General features: G+C 48.2%; 1 protein-coding gene across 1 annotated transcript; it reads right to left on the minus strand.

Annotated features, from left to right (window-relative positions):
* Positions 1-14,377: 14,377 nt before the first annotated feature.
* Positions 14,378-21,185, minus strand: LOC309977416 (leukocyte immunoglobulin-like receptor subfamily B member 3; the record flags this gene model as incomplete). The annotated part of the gene is given in 13 exon segments (XM_082863516.1): positions 14,378-15,426; positions 15,504-15,668; positions 16,451-16,503; positions 16,728-16,765; positions 16,851-16,893; positions 17,232-17,339; positions 18,293-18,340; positions 18,951-19,253; positions 19,516-19,812; positions 20,039-20,075; positions 20,079-20,341; positions 20,489-20,773; positions 20,957-21,185. Coding segments are annotated over 13 exon segments (2,013 nt in total). The 3' UTR covers positions 14,378-15,282.
* Positions 21,186-21,424: the final 239 nt, after the last annotated feature.

Raw genomic sequence — 21,424 nt, forward strand, 5'->3', positions numbered from 1 at the left:
TCATTTCAGACCTGCTGTGTTCCCCCCAGATGACCAGGGGGTTGTTGGGTTGAAGCAGGAGGTCCGGGGGGCCTCACTTACCACGGGCCCTGACTCAGCCCTGGGAGAGAGTTCCCTGTGAGCGCCCATCCCCCAGCACACATCATAGATGCTCCAGGCCTGGTCTGTGCCCTGAGTTCTGGGGTCAGATCTGGGGCTGAGCACATCCTTCCTCCCCCACAATTTCTGCCCCCACTGATCTCCTGAGACCTGGGGTCTCTCAGCTTCAGACCTGGGAGGAGAGGGGCCCCCTCCCCGCTCCCTTCCCCAAAGCTCACCGAGGCAGAGAAGGGCAGTGAGGGTCGGGGTCGTGGCTGTGCCTCCCATGGTCCCCAGCCGTGCTGGTGTCTCACAAAGTCCACAGAGCCAGCAGGACAGACAGACACGCGGGGGCTGACAAGGTGCAGGCTGTGTGTAACACGTCTTGGGTTCCTCATCAGCCTCCCTCTGCTCTCCCTGAAGCATGGGGCCGAGGAGACAGCAGTCTCTGGGGATGTTTCAGGCCAGATCTGAGACTCACCAGATCCCCCGGCCCCACTCTGCCTTCCTGTCCTCCCTCCTCATGCCAAATCCAAATCCAGAGAGTGACATAACATCCCAGAACACGAGACTAGAAGAAGCAGGCCCAGGAGCGACCCCAACACCTGTTCCCATTCTTACTCTGCCTCTTACGTAGGCTGTGTGATCTGGGGCAAGTAACTTCCCTTTCCTGACCTTCTGTAAATGCAAATTTTGTTCCTTTCTTTCATCAGCTAGTCCAGTAAGGCAGTATTTGTTGAGCAATGACCATGTTCAGTCATGGTGCCAGACACTGGAGATTCACTGGTGAAGCCGACAGATTCCTTTCCTGGACTCATGGGGCCCAGAGTACTGAAAACAGACATTGCAAATATTTACATGGCAAACAATTCAGTTATAGTCTTGTGAGACTGTTACAAGTTGGAAGAAAAAAGAAAACGGGGAACAATGAGTTTCATTAACAGGTAGACGCCATGAAGCCTGGGTCCTGGTTGTGAGGTGTCCTTCTGGTGGATTGATGAGCAGTAGTTAGCTCAGGGGTGGTGGTGGTGGTGGAGGCATCCTTGACCAGAAAGATCTTGAGCTGTTCTCAGAACTGAGAGCAATTGGGCGAGGGCTGGGGCCTTGCCACACAGGCTCTTGAGCGCCATGTAAGTATTTTGGATTTATCTTTAAAGCAATTGGAAGATTTTAAGCAGCAGAGAGTATGAACAGATTTCTATTATCAAAAGATTACCACCATATAGAAAATGTAACGCAGGAGGGCTGTATTGATAATTTACTCTATTAATAGTAAAATTCCAACATTAATCTCTCCCCTGGATGATGTGTTGATCAGTATTTTAAGTCATTTATGTGGTTTTCTCCTATAAACCTTACACGAACTTATAACAACATATATTTATAGTTGAGCGGAATGAAAAAGGAAGGCTTCTTGGTCTGGCAGGTTGGAAAGGACATGGCTCCTTTCTGAGGAGGTGCAGTCTGAGGAGGTGCAGAATTGTTCAGTAGCTCTGTGTATGTGTGTGTTTGGGGGAGACATGGTTATGTGTGATGAGTTTGGCTCGGGAGGGAGAGCGGCGTTTGCTGGGGCTGATCATTCACAGCCTGGAATATCAGATGATGCGCCTTGACTTTGTTTCGAAGGTGGAAACTGTTGGAAGGGTTTTGAGCAGGGCAGGTTCAGATCTGATGCGGTTATAGGAAGAGTCCTTTGGAGGTGGTGAGAGGAATGAGCTGGAGTAAGGAGTGGAGCCTGGACTGGAGGACCAGGAAGGAGGCTGATGTGATGAAACAGACAAGATGTCCTGAGCCTTGCGATGGATCAGGGACATTGTTAAGAAGGGCTCAAGGAGCACAGTGTGTGGGTTTGGTGGTTGGATGTGAAGTGCAGGAGACTGGGGAACTGAAAGCGCTCCCACTCTCTGCCTTGGTTGCCTGGAGGAGCCAATGGGGTGGTCATAAATGGGGTGACCCCAGGAGAGAGGGACACATGGGGAGATGCTTGGAAGACTGATCACGTTCTTTAGAGTGAAGCACAGCCCTGCCTCCTGACCTGGGACTGGATTTTCTTTTCCCCAAACACTTCCCTTCACTGACTTCCTTGTGCCTATAATTCAGCACCATCTTTTTTCATCTCCCTTTTTCAAAACCTCTGAGTCAGTTCTGCCTCCTCAGTGACCCTTCCTCCCCTGGGCAGAACTCTTCATCTCATTCTGTGAATTCTTTCTCCAGGCATGGGGTAAGAGCATAGGTTGGAAGCAAAGATTTTTTAAAATGAACAACACCCAGGATCTGTGAGGCCATTTATATCATTGCTCTGCCAGCAAAAGGAGAATGATATCAATGAACAAAAAAATTTTTTTGAGGAGCTAAATACTGACGATTTTACAGATTTTTTTTTGATGTGGACCACTTTTTAAGAGTCTTTATTGAATTTGTTATAATATTGCTTCTGCTTTATTTATTTATTTTTTGGCACTGAGACATGCAGGATCTTAGCTCCCTGACCAGGTATTGAACCTGCACCCCCTGGCGAAGACGAAGTCTTAACCACTGGAAGTCCTTCTTAACCAGGGAAGTCTCCAGATTTGTTGAAAGTCATCCATTTACATGTCCAAGATGCTCCACAAATGAAAAATTGGATAAGGTTTTAAAACGATGCCCATGAGGGCACACAGCAGAAGCAAGAAGAACTACAATCCTGCAGGCTGCAGAACAAAGACAACAATCACAGAAAGACAGAAAAAATGAAAAGGCAGAGGATTATGTCCCAGATGAAGGAACAAGATAAAACCCCAGAAAACCAGCTAAGTGAATTGGAGATAGGCAACCTTCCAGAAAAAGAATTCAGAATAATGATAGTGAAGATGATCCAGGATCTCGGAAAAGGAATGACGAAAATGCAAGAAATGTGGAATGTGGAATCTTAAAAAAATGATACAAACGAGCTTATTTACAAAATAGAAACAGACTCAGAGAATAAACTTATGGTTACCAGGGGTAAGGGTGGTGGGGAAGGATAGTCAGGGAGTTTGGGATTGACAAAAAAAGAAATTGTATATCACTATATTGTATACTTGTAACATATAATATTGTATATCAACTGTACATCAATAAAAAAGTAAAATAAAATAAAAACGATGCCTACACATCACAATCATAATCAAACCAGTGGGAAAAAATTTGAAAGCATCCAGAGAAAAGTGCCAGGTTCCATACAGAGCAAAAAGGATTTGAACGATTACAGATTTCACATCAGAGACCACTATGGTCAGATTTATAGTTCTGAAAAACAAGAAGAGCTAACCTGGACTTCTTCTGGATATATTCTTCAGGAATGAAAGGAAAATAGTCATTCTTAGAGGAAGGAACACTGAGAGAATGTGTTGCCTGCAGAACTGCTCTAAAAAAAGTGATAAGGTAAGTTCTTCAGGCAGAAAGGAAATAGTTCTAGAGGGAAACTTGGAAATTCAACAATAAAGGAAGAGCAAAAGGTGGTAAATATCTAAGTAAATGTAACAGCATATTTTTCTCGTTTCCTCTTAAGTTCTTTAAAATATGTATGGCTGTTGAAAGCAAAAATAACAATGTCTGGTTGAGCTTTTAATATATATAGATGAAAAAAATATATATATATATAGATGAATACATATAACAGCTACAACATGATGGGGAATGAGGGTGAAAGGACCTGTATGGTGATAAGGTTTCTGTGTTTCTCTTTTTAAAAAAAAAAAAAATTATTTATTTATTTGGGTGCTCCGGGTCTTAGTTGCGGCACACGGGATCTTCATTGAGGCATGCGGGATCTTTAGTTGTGGCATGCAAACTCTTAGTGGCATGCGAACTCTTAATTGCAGCATATGGGATCTAGTTCCCTGACCAGGGATCGAATCTGGGCCCCCTGCATTGGGAGCGTGGAGTCTTAGCCACTGGACCACCAGGGAAGGCCCCTATGTTTCTTCTGAAGAGTTAAAATATTAACTCTGTGGAATTAGGTGTGTGTATTATAATGCCTGCAACGGCCACTAAAAAAACAACATGTGAAGATTTTCAGTTGGAATATCAATAGATATAATGGAATACTAAAAATATACTCCAAAAAGCAAACAGAAGGAAGGGAAGGGAAACTTGAAGAGCAAACAATAGAGGGGATAAAGAGAAGACAAACAATAAAAGGGAAAATGTAAATATAACCTTGTCAGTAATTACATTAAATATAAATGGTGAAAGCACAATTAAATGGCAGAGATTGTAAGACTGGATTAACAGCAAGTAAGACCCAAGTATATGCAGTCCTCAAGAGGTTCACTTAATACAGTGGTATGAATAGGTTAAAAGTGGTATAAATAGGTTAATAGGATGAAAGAAGGTATTATGCAAACATTCATCAAAAGAAAGCTTACGTGGCTGCATTAGTCTCCTATTGGTGTTGTAACAAATTACCACAAACTTAGTGGCTTTAAGCAACACAAATGTGTTGTCTTACTGTTCTGGAGGTCACAGATACAAAATCAGTCTCAGTGGGCTGAAGTCGAGGTGTCAGCAGGGCTGCTTGCTCTTAGTGGCTTTGTGGTGAGAATCTGTTTCCTTGCCTTTTTCAGCTACAAGGGGCTGCCTGCATGCAGCACCTGGCTTGTGGCCCCTTCCTTCCATCACTCCAACCCCTGTTATCACATGTCCTACCCCTGATTCTGATCCTTTTGTCTCCCTCTTACAAGAAGCCTTGTGAATACACTGGGCTCACCCAGATTACCTAGGATAATGTCCCATCTCAAAATTCTTAATTTAGTCGCATCTGCAAAGCCCCTTTTTGCTATGTAAGGTAACATATTCACAGGTTGCAGGGATTAGGGCTTGGATATCTTTGGGACAGCAAGGAAGTGACATTACCTTCCTTGGTGGCTGTGCTGTACAAAGCAGTACAATAAAATGTATCAGAGGCCTTAGAGCAAGAAAATTATCAGGGGTAAAGATAAAAAGGTCAATTCATCAAGAAGACATAGTAATCCCAAATGTGTGCACACAAAACCACAGAGCTCCAAGGTATATAAAGCAAAAACGGACAGAAATGAAAGGACAAGTAGATAAATCAACAGTTATAGTCAGGGACTTTGAGACTCCTCTCTTGGTAAGTGATAGAGCAAATAGGTGGCCAATCAGCAAGGATATAGAAAACCTTGACTATACTATCAACCAACTTGACCTAACTGGCGCACAGAGCACACTCAGCCAATAGCAAAGTACACCTTTTCCAGGTGTGCATGGGATACTGGCCAAGGTAGTCTTCATCCTCGGCTATTAAAGAAAGCTTAACAGATTTAAAAGAATTACTATCATACATCACTTCTTTTCTGACCCTAATGGAATTTAAGTTAAAATCTATTATTAGAAAGCTATCTGGAAAATCTTCAGCTATTTGGACATTAAACAACACACTTCTAAATCATCCATGGTGAGGAACTCAAGGAAAATTGGAAAATATTTTGAACTGGATGAAAATGAAAATACACTAACCTTGTGAGATGCAGCTAAAGCAGTGTTTAGAAAGAAAGTAAGACCAGCAAGTGCTCATATTTAAAAAAAGAATGGTTTTTGGGACTTCCCTGGTGGTCCAGTGGTTAAGACTCTGCACTTCCAGTGCAGGGGGCACGGGTTCTATCCCTGGTTGGGGAATGAAGATCCCACATGCCTTGTGGCAAGGCCAAAAAAGAGAGAAAGAAAGAAAGAATGGTTTGTAATCACTAAGCTAAGTTTTCATTTTAAGACACAAGAAAAAGAAGAGCAAGCTCACCTCAAAGTAAACGTAATAAATATTAAAGGACAGAACTACATGAAACTACATGAAACTACATGAAACTACATGAAACTACATGAAACTACATGAAACTACATGAAACTACATGAAACTACATGAAAACAGAAAAACTACATGAAACTGAAAACAGAAAAACTACATGAAACAGAAAACAGAAATTACATGAAACTACATGAAAACAGAAAAACAATAACAGAAATAAATGAAAGCCAAAGCCGATTCTTTAAAAAGGCCAATAAAATGGACAAACCACTAGTCAGAGAAATCATGGAAGAAAGAGGGAAGATACAACTTGCCAATATTTGGAATGAATGACAGGGTATCACTACAAACCCCACTGCTATTAGTAGGTAATAAGAAAATATTACAATTCTGTGCCCATAATTTTGACAACTCGTGAGAGACATAGACTACCAAAACTCACTTAAGGAGAAATAATCTGAATATTCTTTAAAAATATTAAAGAAATTGAATTTGTAGTTAAAACAACTCTCCAGCAAAGAACACTCCTGGCCAGCGTGGCCTCACTGGCATGTACTACTAAACATTCAGGGAAGAAATAATGCAGTTTTACACAATCGCTTCCAGGAAATAGAAGGTAAAGAAACACTTTGCAGCAATTTTATGAGGTAAGCATTACTCCAAACTCAAATTAGGCAAAGACAGTACTCAAGGAAAGAGAGCTGCAGACCAATATCCCTCAAGAACATAGAAAATTTCTCACCAACATATTGGTATATGAAAGCCAACCATAGCTGAAGAGGATAACATGTCATAACCAAGTGTGATTTATCCTCAGATGCCAGGCCGGTTCAATATTTGAAAACCAGTAAGGTTAATCCATCATGTTAATAGACTCACAAAGAAAACCCACATCATTATATAAGTACATGCACAGAATGATTTGATAAAATTAATTAAATGCCCAGCTGTATAGGAATAGAAGGGAACCTCCTTAATCGGATGAAGAGCGTCTGGGGTCTGCATTTACCTAATGGCATACCAAATGCTTTCCCTCTGTGGCTGGGAAGCAGACAGTGACGCTCTCATGACTTCTCTTCAGAATTGGCCAGTGCAGTAAGACAAGTGAGAGGGAAAAGAAGCTTACAGATTGAAATGGAAGGAATAAAACTGTCTTTATTCCCAATCTCCATGATCCTGTATGGAGGAGTTCCTAGGGAATCTACAAAAGAGCTTCTACAACTAGTAGGTGAAGGAGCAAGGTCTCAAGATCAAAGATCAATATTCAAAAACCAATTGATTTCATTCTACAAATTAACAAAGGACAACTGGAAAGCACAATTAAAACAATACTCTTTACTATAGCACCGAAAACCATGAACATGTAGGAATAAACATAAGTATTTATGTGTAAGATCTGAAGACTAAGAACTATAATACGTCGGTAAGAGAAATTAAAGAACAACAAAAAAAGATATACCACATTTATTGATTGAAAGACTCAATATTTTAAGATATCAGCTCTCTCTAAATTGATATGTATTCAAAGAAACACCAGTCAAAATCTGAACTAGCTTTTGTAGCAGTTGACAAGCTGATACTAAAATAGAAATATGTAAGAGCAAGAACAGCTCAAGAATTTAGAAAAGGAATAATATTGGACGTCTTATTCCAAGACTTAATATGGAAGGAACAAATGTAGTGGACGGTGTGGAATTTGCATAAGGATAGGTGGAAAAAATAAACAACAGAGATCCCAGGAGTAAACACACATATATGATCAATTGATTTTTAACGAAGGAACAGAGTACTTCCTTGAGGAAAAGATAATCTTCTCAACAAATGTTTCTGGAAGAACTGGATATTTATTTGGAAAAAATGAAGCGTCACCTTTACCTCACACCATACACAGTAATTCACATGAAATGGATCATAGATCTAATTGCAATAGCAAAACCATAAAGTATCTAAAAGGGGACATTAAAGAAAATCTCCACAACCTTGGATTAGACAAAGATTTTTTTAAAGGCTTTATTGAATTTGTTACAATATTGCTTCTGTTTTATGTTTTGGTTTTTTGGCCGCGAGGCATGTGGGATCATAGCTCCCAACCAGGAATTGAACCCACACCCCCTGCATTGGAAGGCTAAGTCTTAACCACTGGACCAGCAGGGAAGTCCCAAACAAAGATTTCTTAAGAAAGGTACAAAAAGCACAGAAAACAACAAAAACAAAAGATTTATTGGACTTCATAGAATTAAAAACTTTTGTTCTTCAGAAGACTGTGTTAGGGAACTTCCCTGATGGTCCAGTGGTTACGACTCTGCGCTTCCACTGCAGGGGGCGAGGGTTCCATCCTTGGTCAGGGAACTAAGATCCTGCATGCCACATGGTGCGGCCAGAAAATAAATTAAAAAAAAAAAAAAAAAAGACCATGTTAGGTAATGGAAGAAACAAGCCAAGACTAAAAGAAAATATATACAGTATATATATATATATATATATATATATATATATATATATATATACACACATATAGTATGTGTGTGTGTGCGAGATAAAGGATTTGTATGTAGAATAAATAATGACTTTTACAAATAAAACCTTCCCACTTGAGCAAAACAGTTTAAACAGACATTTCTCAAAAGAAGAAATGGTGGCGCAGTGGTTGAGAGTCCGCCTGCCGATGCAGGGGACACAGGTTCGTGCCCCGGTCCAGGAAGATCCCACATGCCGCGGAGCGGCTGGGCCCGTGAGCCATGGCCGCTGAGCCTGCGCGTCCGTAGCTTGTGCTCCGCAGCGGGAGAGGCCACAACAGTGAGAGGCCCGCGTATTGCAAAAAAAAAAAAAAAAAAAAAAAAAGATATATAAATGACCAATTAGCACATGAAAAACTGCTTAACATCTATAATAATTAGAGAAATGAAAACTCAAATGAGATGCCAATAAAGTTGATGAATCAAAACATTATACTGAACAAAAGAGGGCAGATACAGAAGAGTACAGACTTTATAGTTCCATTTTTATGAAATTCTAGACCATGTGAAACTAATTCCTAGTGAGGAGGGTGTAGGTTGACTAAAAAGGTCACCATGGAATTTCAGGAGTGATGGCAATGTTTTATATGTTGATTGTGGTGACAGTTGCTACATGAATTTCTACATTTGCCAAAGCTGATCAAACAGCACAAAGGGGGTACATTTCATGTCTCAGTATACATACACATGCATACTAGCCAGGCTCAACCAGTGTCCATTCCATCAGGATGAAGTCAACCTGCAACCACGTGTCTGATTTGCTTCCATAAGAAATGATGCAGTGTTAAGGACTCAAGTGTTCCTTTCCTCTGCTGACACAATGGACATTCAGCAGTATCTGTAGTTAGATCACTCTCGGTGAATGGCAGTCAGTCCCTGCTTCCAGGCTGATGACTAGCCTCCATCTCTGTCTCCACGGCCATCCTTCAAAGGCCCAGTGTGTAAGCAAGGAGGCAGAGGCTGGCAAACATCCACTGAACCAGGCGTCCTGTCCCCTTGGCTGTTAAGGACCCTGTCTGCAGTGAGGCTCTGGGGGGGACGTTAATACCTCATTGAAAGACCACGTGCCTCGTGCCCACTCCTGTACCCATTCCTCCTTCCTGGGTATCCTTGTCCCCTCCCGCTCAGTTCTCCTGACTGTCTAGGCAGGGCGGTTGCTCCCGTCCCTGGGTCTGTGTACATCTTTCCCTCTACCCTGTTCTCTTTCCACACACACAAAAGGTATCCTGTTCATCACCCAGATGTCTGCCCTGTGAAAGCATTTTCCCTCAGTATCTTTCAGGTACAGGGCTGTAGAGCAACACCACCCCCAAACCTGACGCTGCCCAGACGTGACCCAGGCCGTAAAGCTGCAGAGGACAGCTGAGGGAGGGGTGTCACTGTGACAGGTAGCCGTGGAGGTATCCTGTGCCTCTAACCCCTGCCTTTGTGGGACTTACCTTGTTCTGCGGACCTCTTCCTGTCCCCAGGTTTACCACTCATCCAACAGTGGGTTGCAACCCAATGACTTGGTGGGAATGACAACACCTGGCTCATCACGGGAAGTTTCAGCTGCACAGACACTTGATGTCTCTTTGTCAGTCAGTCAGTGTCTGTTGGGAACCAGGAGCCTGCCAGGAGCAGTTTCTGTTTTAATTAATTTTATTTTTGGCTGTGTTGGGTCTTTGTTGCTGCGTCCAGGCTTCCTTTAGTTGCAGCGAGCGGGGTCTACTCTTTGTTGTGCGCAGGCTTCTCATTTCGGTGGCTTCTCTTGTTGCAGAGCACAGGCTCTAGGCGCACAGGCTTCAGTACTTGTGGCGCACGGGCTTCAGTAGTTGTGCCTTGTGGGATCTAGAGCTCAGGCTCAGTAGTTGTGGCGCACGGGCGTAGTTGGTCCATGGCATGTAGGATCTTCTGGGATCAGGGCTCGAACCTGTGTCCCCTGCATTGGCAGGCAGATTCTTAACCACTGCGCCAGAAGGGAAGTCCTTAGGAGCAGTTTTTTAAGTGGCGTCTAGCTCTCTGTTGCAGGTGGTGGATGTGGTGACATGAACCCATAGGGCTAAACCTCACCTCTGCCACTGGGGCTCAGCAGAGAATTCACACAGCCTCCGGTACACCTGGATACCCGGGGTCCTGGTACTGCAGCCTGAAGCTACTGCAGAGCCCCACCTTCCTGGGGGCTCCACTCAGACTTGCAAGCTTCTCAGTAACCTGAGAAGTCACTTGTTTTCTCGAGGATGATATATGCTGCTTCCACAAGCCGAGAACGCATACCCAGAATTGTGCCTCTTTCTCAGTGTTAGGTGTTGCGAGGTGCAATGGCACGTGATTTACTACACAGGGTGTGTCTTGGCAGCCCTCAGAGAATAGGCCCTCTATAAAGGTCGCTGCTTTGGCGGGCTCTGAGTCTTTGAATTTCCCTTTCTTTCTTTCTTTCTTTTCTTTCCTTCCTTCCTTATGTCCCACCATATGGAATACATACCAGAGTACTCTCCACCCTCTAACCATCAGGTCCAATTAGCAAGATGTCATCAACGTTGTGGACAAATGGGATGTTATGCCCAATGTCACGATGCCAAGGGTCCTTTTGGACTGTGCTGTGAAAGAGGGAGAGTTAATTTCTCTCTGGACAAAGTATGAACGTGTACTGCAGTCCATCCTAGGTGAAGAACTGCTTCTTAGTTACCAGATCCACAGCTGCATAGAAATGACCAAAGGCTGCCTGATTCTGTTCTAGGAAAAATATGCATCCCTCACAGCCGCTGTGACAGGACTTAGCGCTGGGTGAAGTCTGAGGCCCTCCACCACCAACCACCCTTGATCTGCTCAGTGTTTGCAGGGGCCAGGCTGGTGTATTAAGCAGGGGTGCGATGGGCCACCACCACTCCCTCCCTTATGTCTTTGAGGGAGGCACTAACCTCTGCTCTTCCACCTGACCGCAGGATTGTTTTTGATTTACCATACACTGGGTTATACGAAAGTTATATTGTGTTTTGTTTTTCTGTTCATGCCAGGCAGCTAGCAGGATTTTACATCCCCGGCCAGGGCTTGAACCTGCACCCTGGGCAGTGAAAGCGCAGAGTCCTAACCACTGAACCTCCAGGGAATTCCCTGGAAAGTTATATTGTTAAGTATACAGATTCTGCTTTCTTTCTTTAAAGACTGTAACTATGTTTTGGAAGTTGATTAAATGACTTTGTGGTTCAGCTTTGTGGTTCTTTTCAAGGCTTAAAAAAAAAATCTGCTTTTGGGTACATCCTAGGTTTAGTTTGGCCGTACTGTGAAGGGTAGGTCTGCTTGTGATAAATCTTCTCAGTTTTCCTTCGCCTGAGATTGTCTTTATGTCCCCTTCATTCCTGAAGGATAGTTTCACAATGCATAGCATTGGGGATCGACAGTTCTTTTCTTTCAGCCCTTGAAACTGTTGTGCCACTACCTTCTGATAAGTCCAAGGTCACGTGAGTGGTGGGTTCCCTCCACAGTGAGGAGGCATTTCTGTCTCACTGCATGCAAGGAACTTCTTCCTCTTTTTCTGGATTGTGATGCGTCTTGCATTGGATGTCTTGGGGCTCATCCTGTTTGGGGTTCACTGAGTTTCATATATGCATAGACTCATGGCTTCTGCAAAGTTTGGGGAAATTTCAGCCATTATTTACTGAATAGTTTTCCAGTCTTACCCTCTCTCTTGGTTTTAGGACTCAGATCCCAGGGGTGTGAGGTCATTGAGAGTGCGCTCTCGTGCTTCCCAGAATATGTGCTCACTGGTGTTCAGACTGAGTAATTTTTATCCTCGTATCTTTACATCCTTTCCTCTGTCGCCTCCATTCTTTTGTTGGGTCCGTCCATCCATGGAGCCTTTTATTTTAATTATTGTATCTTTCAGACCTGAAATATCCATTGCATTCATTTTTTAAAATTTATTTGTTTTATTTTTGGCTGCGTTGGGTCTTCGTTGCTGCCCGCGGGCTTTCTCTGGTTGCGGCGAGTGGGGGCTACTCTTCGTTGCGGTCCGCGGGCTTCTCATTGCAGTGGCTTCTCTTGTTGCGTATCACGGGCTCTAGGCACGCAGGCTTCAGTAGTTGTGGCTTGCGGGCTCTAGAGTGCAGGGTCAGTAGTTGTGGCTCAGGGGCTTAGTTGCTCCATGGCATGTGGGATATTCCCGGACCAGGGCTCAAACCCGTGTCCCCTGCCTTGGCAGGCAGATTTTTAACCACTGCGCCACCGGGGAAGTCCTCCGTTGCGTTCTTTATGTCTTCTCTTTTTTTGCTGAGCCTTTCTAGTTTTTTAGATTTATTTTAAGCATGTGTGTAATTGCTCCTCAAAGCATTTTTATTATGGCTGTTTTAAAAGCCTTGTCAGAAAATTCCAAAATCTGTGTCATCTCAGTGTCAGCAGCTGTTAAGGATGGTTTTTTCTCACTCAAGACGAGGTTTTCCTGGTTCCTGTTGTGGCGAATGATTTTTCAAATTAGACCTGGTCATTTTGGATATTATGTTTTGAGAGTCTGGGTCTTATGTAAATCTTTGTTATAGAAAGACTTTTCTTACACATGGCTGGGGCACTGACTCATTACTGCCAGGTGGATGGGGCAGTCCAGGTACCCTACTCGGTCTCCTTTGACACCCACTGTGTCATTACTGGGGGTCTTAGCAGTCTTAGTGTGTCTGCTGCCTTCTCTCTACCCTTCAGAGTACAGGCAGACCTTGGAGATATTGCAGGTTCAGTTCCAGACCACAGCAATAAAGTAAATATCACATTAAAGCGAGTCCCACAGTTTTTTGTTTTCCTAGTGCATATAAAAGTTATGTTTACACTATACTGTAGTCTGTTAAGTGTACAACAGCATTGGTCTAAAAACACAATGTACATACATTAAAAAATAATGCTGTTGGGGACTTCCCTGGTGGCACAGTGGTTAAGAATCCACCTGCCAATGCAGGGGACATGGGTTGATTCCTGGTCTGGGAAGATCCCACATTCTGCGGAGCAACTAAGCCCGTGCACAACTACTGAGCCTGCGCTCTAGAGCCGGTGCACCGCAACTACTGAGCCCATGTGCTGCAACTACTGAAGCCCGTGCACTTAAAGCTCATGTTCCCCAACAACAGAAGCCACTGCAATGAGAAGCCAGCGCACGGCAACAAAGAGTAGCCCCGCTTGCCACAACTAGAGAAAGCCCCACGCGCAGCAAGGAAGACCCACCACAGCCAAAAATCAATAAAATAATAATAATAATAATAATAACGCTGTTGGGAAAAGGGCACTGATGGGCTTACTTGATGTGGGGTGCCACAAACCTTCAATCTGTAAAAACAAAAACATCCCTGCAATATCTGGGGAGTACAATAAATGGAGGTATGCCTGTATTCTTATGTTTGTTGTGTATGTAAAGTCCAGGAGTCTTACTGTGCTTTGTGGGGGGTCAGGGAGACATACTTCTATTTTCTCCTGCTCCAAAACTGGAAGTCTGAAATGCAACTGACTTTTATATATTGTGATGATGTACCCAGTGACGTTAGATAAATTCTTTTCAAATTCGAATAATAGGTCCTTATTCTATTTTGGATTTTCCACTCACACAATTTTGTAATCTTGAGCAATACAGTTTTATTCCATCCCTCAGTGCCTATCACTTTTTTTTTCTTTATTTAATTGGTTGGTTCTTCCAGGCCTGCCGAACAGAAGGGTAATAGTGAACATTCCTGGCTCACTCGCAATTGCAGGCAGAAGGATTGCACGTTTTTACCTTTAAAAATGATTTCTATTGTAGATTTTAAAAGATGCTTTTACAAATAATAGGAAATTCCCTTTTATTCCTGAGTTTTTTTCATTATAAATTGGTGATGTATTTTATCAAAAGCTTTGCATCTGTTGATATGATGATTTTTAAAATTTCTTCTTTTAATGTTTGAAATGTATTGATTGATTTCTGAGGATGAAACCACCCATGCATTCCTTAAAAAAAAATACCTGCAAGTTCATGATATATTACTCATTTTATATAGCAATGAATCTCGTTTGTGAATATTTTGTTTAGGAAAACAAAAGACAGAAAAACAGAGCTTCCTGTGATTTTCCCATTTTGTAGTTTCTTTGTCAGGCTTTGGTCTCAATTTTTTTCTGGCCCGACAAAAGGTATTGCAGGGAGTATTCCTTTCCTTCCCTATTCTCTGCAGAAGCTTGTGTAAGTTTGGTGTGTGTGTGTGTGTGTGTATTTGATAAGTGCATACGTGCTCAGAAGCATTCACTGGTGAAGCCTTCCGGACTCAGAGTTCACTTTTTGGGAAAATTTTAAATCACAGACTCTGCATATTTAATATATACAACAATCCAGATTTCCTATTTATCCTAATGTTCATCATTTTGGTAAATTATATTTTAGAGAATTTTTGTCCATTTCATCTACACTTTCTAATATAATGGCATAAATTGTTCATAAAATTCTTTATTTATATAAAGTCTGTAGGCTCTGCCGTAGTGTCGTGATAATGGTAAAGCATGCCTTCTCTCTTTCTCCCTGGTCATTGTGCCTCGGGTATATACGTGTGATTAATGTTTTCAGGATTGAAGTTTTAGGCTTTATTGATTTTTCTCTACTTTTTCTTTGTCCTCATTAGTAGCTACTCTTCTCATTGTTATTTCCCTGCTTCTACCTTCATTTGGAATCATTTGCTATTCTTTTTCAAAATCATTGGTAATTGAGCAGTCTGTTGCTTTTTTTCTAAAACGTGAGGATATTAGTTATCTTTGAGGGTAGAATCAGGTGACTGCCAAAGGGTCCCAGGGGCTCCTGGTGGTCTGTGTTGGGAGTCCAGGCTGTCTGATGGTCGTTAGGCGGTGTCCACTGCAGGCAGGCAGCTCCTGTGCCTTCCGGGGTCCGTGCAGTCTTCCTCCCTGGAGCGTGGGGTCTGGGTCCTTCCTGGGCTAGCGGACGGCGAGAGCAGCATACACGCTGGGCTCTTCTGGGGGCTCCCCTGACTGGGGGGCAGGGGTTGCAGTCTCCCGTCTGAAGGTCGAGTGGTTCAGCTGGGCATAGGTCACATCCTGGGGGGCTTCAGATGCGGCGGCCTGCGGTGGGGGAGAGGGAGGGAGGGTGTGTGGTTGGGGTGGGGGAAGCCTGGGGTCCCGGACAGGATGGGACTCACCTGACTGTCCCTCTGCTCGTCCTCTTCCGCTTGTCTGTCCTTCGTGTCCAGCAATCTCCCCGACAGGGAGGAAGAAGAGGTGGCCACCCCCCGCCTTAGTCTTGATCTTGAGTGGTTCACCTGGGCGTACATCCCCTCCTGGGGGTCTGCATCCTGCCTGTTCTGCTGGAGGGAGAGAGTAGGACAGAAAGGGGACTTCCTGGATCCACTGTGATCTCCTTCCGTCAGCTTTCCACTGTGTTGGCAGAGTGATGCTTTAAAACCTTAGGTCAGGTCACTTTCCTGATGGAAACTCCGGGGACCTCCTAACACCTTGGAGCCTCTGGATTCTTTCTACGGTTCTGATTTCAGTATTAACACGTTATCTCCCTTGCACATTTGGCTCCAGCCGCACGGCCATCTTCCTGCAAAAGCACGTCCCTGCCTCAGGACCTTTGCACTTGCTGCCCCCCCACCATGCACTCTGTCACCTTCTCTTGCTTTACGTTCCTTATCGGGACCTTGCATTCTAGGATGCTACCTGCTTCTTTACATATAGTCTCTCTCACCCACCAGGTGAGCTCCCTGCTGCACCTGCAGCACCTACAGGGAGCCGGGGGGATGCGCTCTCCTTGTGCACCACTTTTGGGTAAATGAAGGAAGAGAGGCTTGGGGACTTTCAGGTGATTCACTTATTCACAAATCCTCTTGAGACGTGGGGCTTCTCTGCAACGCCAGAAGGTCAGACAGAGGACGGGGAGCCAGGAAAGGGGACCCCGAAGGAGGGGCCATGAGGTCACAAGGAAGCAGGAGGGGAGGAGTCACAGCAGGATGACCCAGGAAGCCCGGAAGGAGAGGTCAGTGTGGGACGCTGCTGGAGCTGGGATGTGAGGACAGAGACGTGTCCATTGGACTGAGTTTGGCAACAAGAAGGTCTCTGGTGGCCTGGACAGGAGCAGGGGTCTCACCGGATGGTCCAGCTGCACCCCGTCCTCAGGCTGTGTGTCCTTCACGGCAGCATCTGCTGGGGCAGAACAGGGTGTGTATCGCTTGGTGGGATCCCCTGAGATCCCTCAGGGCTGGAGCCCCCGCAGTGCATCCAGAAGGGGCCACTGAGACCCAGGGGTGAGGGGAAGTGTGGGGTTTCAGTCCGCACCCCCTGAGCCCACCCCTTCCCAGCCTTCCCCTCCCCCACACAGGTGCTTCCAGAACCCTGTGTTCCCCACCCCATCCTCTTCTGCTCACAGAGGGCCTGGTCCTGGGCGGCGGCGGCTGGGCAGGAGCTGGGGGGGAGGCGGGCGTGTTAGGGGGAGAATGAGGGGGAGCTGCGGGCGGGGCGGGCCTGGGGGTCTTCGGGGCGGGAGTTACCTGCTCTGCAGGCCTGTGTCCTTGGGCTCTGGGTCTGCAGCCCCTGCGGGAGGGTGGAAATCAGCCTCGCCCTGGGCTGGGGCAGATGACAGAGGCCCTGGGACTCTTATGACCCCCGCCCCTCACACGGGATTCAGGAGGAAAGGAGACCTGAACTCATACTTGCGTACATGTTTCAACACTTCATGAGATTGAAAAGGAGGAAAATACCTTAAATTATACATGTCAGCTGACAGTACGTGTTTTCTTTCTAGATTTTTGAGTTTCAGACTCTGGATAATCTTTTTCTAAGCTGACCTTGCCCATCTCCTAGGTTTCCCTTTGGCTGGTGCCTTAAGCCCACCACCTCCAGGGGTCTCGGTCACCCCGTTCCCTACTCACCCGACTTCCTGCGTCTGCTCTGACCCCAGTGTCGGACGAGGAGGATGAGGGGCAGCAGGACGAAGGCCACTGAGACCCCAATCAGGACGTTCAGGTACCATTTGAGACCTGGGGCACCAGTGACGTCATGCATGAGCCCAAGATGCCATTTAATTGAGCACCTACTGTGTGCAGGCTCGTGCTGGGGTCTGTGCATTCATCTCCTCTTACCCACCCCACCCATTTTACAGATGAGGAAACTGAGGCACAGAGAGAAAAACCATGAGCCCCAAGTGACTCAACCTGGACGTGGCAGAGCTGGGATTAGAACCCAGAGCTGTGAGCTCCCTGAGCTCTCCTGAACTGCCCCCCAGCAGACACCAGATTTGTGCTCTGAGGGCTGCTCTTCTGTAGGGGGGTCTGCAGGGCTACATGGGGTGGACTCTGTGTCTCTCCCCAGGATCCCTACCCCACCCTGCAGGGCCCTGATGCCCCTGGGAAGGTCTGGGCTGGGCTGGGGGCTCTGCCCTCCTGAGCTCTGTGAAGCCCACCCGTCATTTCATCTAACCTCACAGCAGGCCTGTGAGCATGGTGGGACCAGGGAGCTTACAGACCACGAACCTGAGACTCAGAGGAAAGAAAGCACCTGCCCAGGGCCCACAGCAGGAGCGCAGAGCTGGGTCTGAACCTGGAGTCTGACTACAGCCCTTGCTCTTTCCACTCAAGCTGGGCTCCCTGAGCTGAAGGGGGAGGGCCTGGGCGCCCTGGGCCATTGTCCTGCCTCCCCTCCCCCTCCCCGTACAATGCCACGACCACTGCGGCACTGGGGACAGGCCCCCATACAGTCACATCCTCAGGGGCCTCCCTGTGAGGCCTCCTCTCCTGGGGGGTCAGAGCCAGAAGTCAGAACTGAAGGAAATCTAAGCTCCGGGCCACGATTCTCTGCCTTTACACTTGGAGAAACTGAGGCCCAGGCAGGGGAAGGGGGTCCAAGTCAGCGTCTCCAGAGGTGCGTGAACTAAGGCCATAACTGAGCCCTGCCCCCCTGGGCCCAACACCATGTCCCACAGACCCTCACTCACCCGTCTGCGGGCCTAGCTCCGTGGGGGGAAGGGCCCCAACTTCAGAGCCTCCCGGGGGTCAGGACAGGAGGTGAGGGTTGGGGGCTGCTTCTTCCCACGTCAGCCCACTGCTCCTCCCCCAGGATGGGCCCCGAGGGGTCATTCCCTCTCCATGACCCCCACCCTTCATCCACCAGCCTCAGAGCTCCTGGAGCCCTGGGGTCCTCCTGGCATCTCTGCTTGACCACCAGCCTGTCCTTGAGGATCTGAGGGCATTAGATCCTCCCAGAGACTCTGAAACTGCCTTGGGGTGGCCTGTGCTCCCTCTGCAGAGAGGCCTCAGTGACTCCCTAGTTGTTGAACTGGGGCCTGTCGGTGGGGGGCTGGGGCCCCCAGAGCATCCTGGGAATGAGGACAGGAAGGGGGTGGGGCTGACCCTGCAGTCCCCACCTCATGAAACCTTTCCCTTACACCTGCCCTGTGGTCTCCTCTACAGTCGTCAGGTTCCAGATTCCAGGTGAGGTGAGAAGGTGTGGGAGGGGATGGGAGGGCCTCTGAGGGGCAGATCCCCATCTGGGTGACCCTCCCTCACAGTCCCCTCACTCAACCCCAGCCCAGAGTGCTCGGGACAGAGCCCTGAGCTGACTGAGTCAGAGAGGACAGGGTCAGGGTCCCTCACCTGAGACCGTGAGCTCCAGGGGGCCACTGGCGTGTGACAGCAGGTAGGGTTTACTGCTGAGTGAGCTGTAGCACCTGTAGGTCCCATTGTGGGCTGAGGTCACGGGACTCATGGAGAATTCGGCCTGGAAATGCCCACCTCGGTACTTTGATCTAAGACGCAGTGGGGGCTGGGCTGCCCCCTCCATGGACAGAAGGAAAGTTTCCCTTGTGCTCCCTGACTGACACAGCAGGGTCACGTTCTCTCCTGTGGCCACCAGGGGGCCCGGCTGCACCGAGAGGGAGGGCGTGTCAGGGAACGACCCTAGAGAGAGGAAGGGGGGTGAGGGGCTGTCCGTGCCCTGGTTCTGAACTGCGACTCAGCAGGGCCTCCCTGAGGCCCCTCATCTCTGTCTGTCTCTGTTTTCTCCGAGTCTCTCCCTCTCCCTGCCCACCCCCGTCTCTCTCTGTCTCCCTCCCTCCCTCCCTGGGGACCCCTTACGCCTGGTCCCAGCATCACCAGCCGGGGCTCCCCCGGCAGGGCCTGTGCAGAGTCTGGGTCCCTGACTGACCCGCTGGCTCCTCACCTGCCACCAGGATGTCCAGGGGCTCACTGGGGGCCGACCACTCGGAGGAGAGGTTGTGTCCACCGTAGCATCTGTACCGGCCCGCGTGGGTGTCGGTCACTGGGCCCAGGGGGAAGTCGGCCTGAGAGAGCCCAGCCTGGGGCTGCCGGCCAGGGCGCTGGGGGAGGGCCTGTCTCCCCTCCTGGGACAGAGCGAATCTGTCATAGCTGACGTCAGAGCGACACTGGAGTGTCAGGTTCTGTCCAGAGGCCACGACAGGGCCCTGCGGGGTCAGGAGGGAGGGCTTCCCAGACACACCTGGGGGAAGACCAGCCCTGGGCTGTAGGTCTGGTTCCTCCCATGAAGCCCCTTCTCCCGTCCTGGTCCCCAGGCCTCACTGTTGCTTACACTCTGTGTCTCTGTCCTGTGCGCCCCACTCCCCCCTCACCCCACCCTCTCATCTGGGACAATCCTGGGAGAAAAGCATCTAATAATCTGTCTCATGCCTCAAAAAGTGCGTGAGGCCAGGGTGGGACCTCCTCACCTGAGACCAGGAGCTCCAGGGGGTCACTGGGGGCCGATCACACCTGGGGGGTGTCCCTGTAAAAGCTGTGGCATCTGAACGTCCACCTGTGGCTGGGGGTCACGCGACCCACGGGGAGCAGGACCTGGGTCTGCCCATGGGGGCCTCGCTGTGCATCCAGGGTCCAGGAGGACTTGGGTTCTCCTTCCTTAGTCAGAATGAACCTGTCCAGTCGCAGCCATGAGCCACACTGGAGGGTCACGTTCCCTCCCGAGGTCACCACAGGGCTCGGCAGGGCTGAGAGGGTGGGTTTCCTGTGGGCCCCTAGGAGAGAAGGAGGGAGCTTGTGAAATGGGGCTCACACCCCCCTTTCCTCCCCCAGGGCTGTGCTGTGAGAGGGACACACCCCTGAGAGCAGACCCCCTTCCTGAGGGCAGAGCCTGAGGCTGGGACCCCCGAGTGTCCTCTCACCTGTCACCACCAGCTCCAGGGGGTCACTGCGCTGTGACCAGACAGTGGGGCTGAGATAGTAACAGTGATATCTCCCTGCGTAGGGCTGTGTCATGTGTGGGATGGAGAGCTTGCCCTTGTCCCCGGGCTCCAGTGGGGGCCATCTGTCCCAGGGAGCTGAGCTTCCCTCTTTATCGAAATGGAACACCTCGGCCCCCCGGGTCCCCTGACACCAGATGGTCACGGGGCTCCCCAAGGGGATCACAGAGCCTGGCTCAGCCCAGATGGTGGGTTTGGGGAGGGTGCCTGGAAGGACATCAGAGGCTGGGTCACAAGACATCCTCACCCCCAGGTCCCCAGCTCTCAGCCCCCAACCTCCCAGACTCCCCCTTCTTCAGCCCAGAACTGCTGTTCCCCACCCCATTGCCTGGGGGTGGCCCCTTGTCCCCATAATCAGTAGGGAGGTGGGACACCTGGGGACAGACTCACCTGCCTGCACCTGGGTCCTCAGGCCCACACTCAGCCCTGGAAGAGAGACCCCTGTGAGAGGTTCGCCCTGAATCCTGAGGAGCGCCTCTCCTACCCGTGAGCCTCCTGAGTCCTGGGGTCTCCTGACAGAGCAGCCTGGCTGTGGGGAGGGGTCCGTCCCTGGCTGGGGCTTCCCCTCCCCCTCCTCCATCTCACCGAGGCAGAGCAGGGCCGTGAGGCTGGGGGTCATGGCGTCTTGTCCCTGTGGTCCAGGCGGTGCAGATGGAGGAGACCACGGTGCCCTCAGGACGGAGACCCGAGGGTGTGTCCACTGGGAGGCTGGTCCTCCCCGTCACGGGACTGTCACGTCAGCAGCCCCACAGGAAGGGGAACTGCCCCTCCCCAGGAGCCTGGCTCTCATTCCCATGACAGACCCGGTGTCTTCCTGAGACGCCCCTTCCAGGTGAGGGTGACCCGAGCACGTCTTTC

The sequence above is a fragment of the Leucopleurus acutus genome (assembly GCF_964270905.1).
Source record: "Leucopleurus acutus genome assembly, chromosome: 20".
In the NCBI taxonomy this organism is placed as follows: Eukaryota; Metazoa; Chordata; class Mammalia; order Artiodactyla; family Delphinidae; genus Leucopleurus; species Leucopleurus acutus.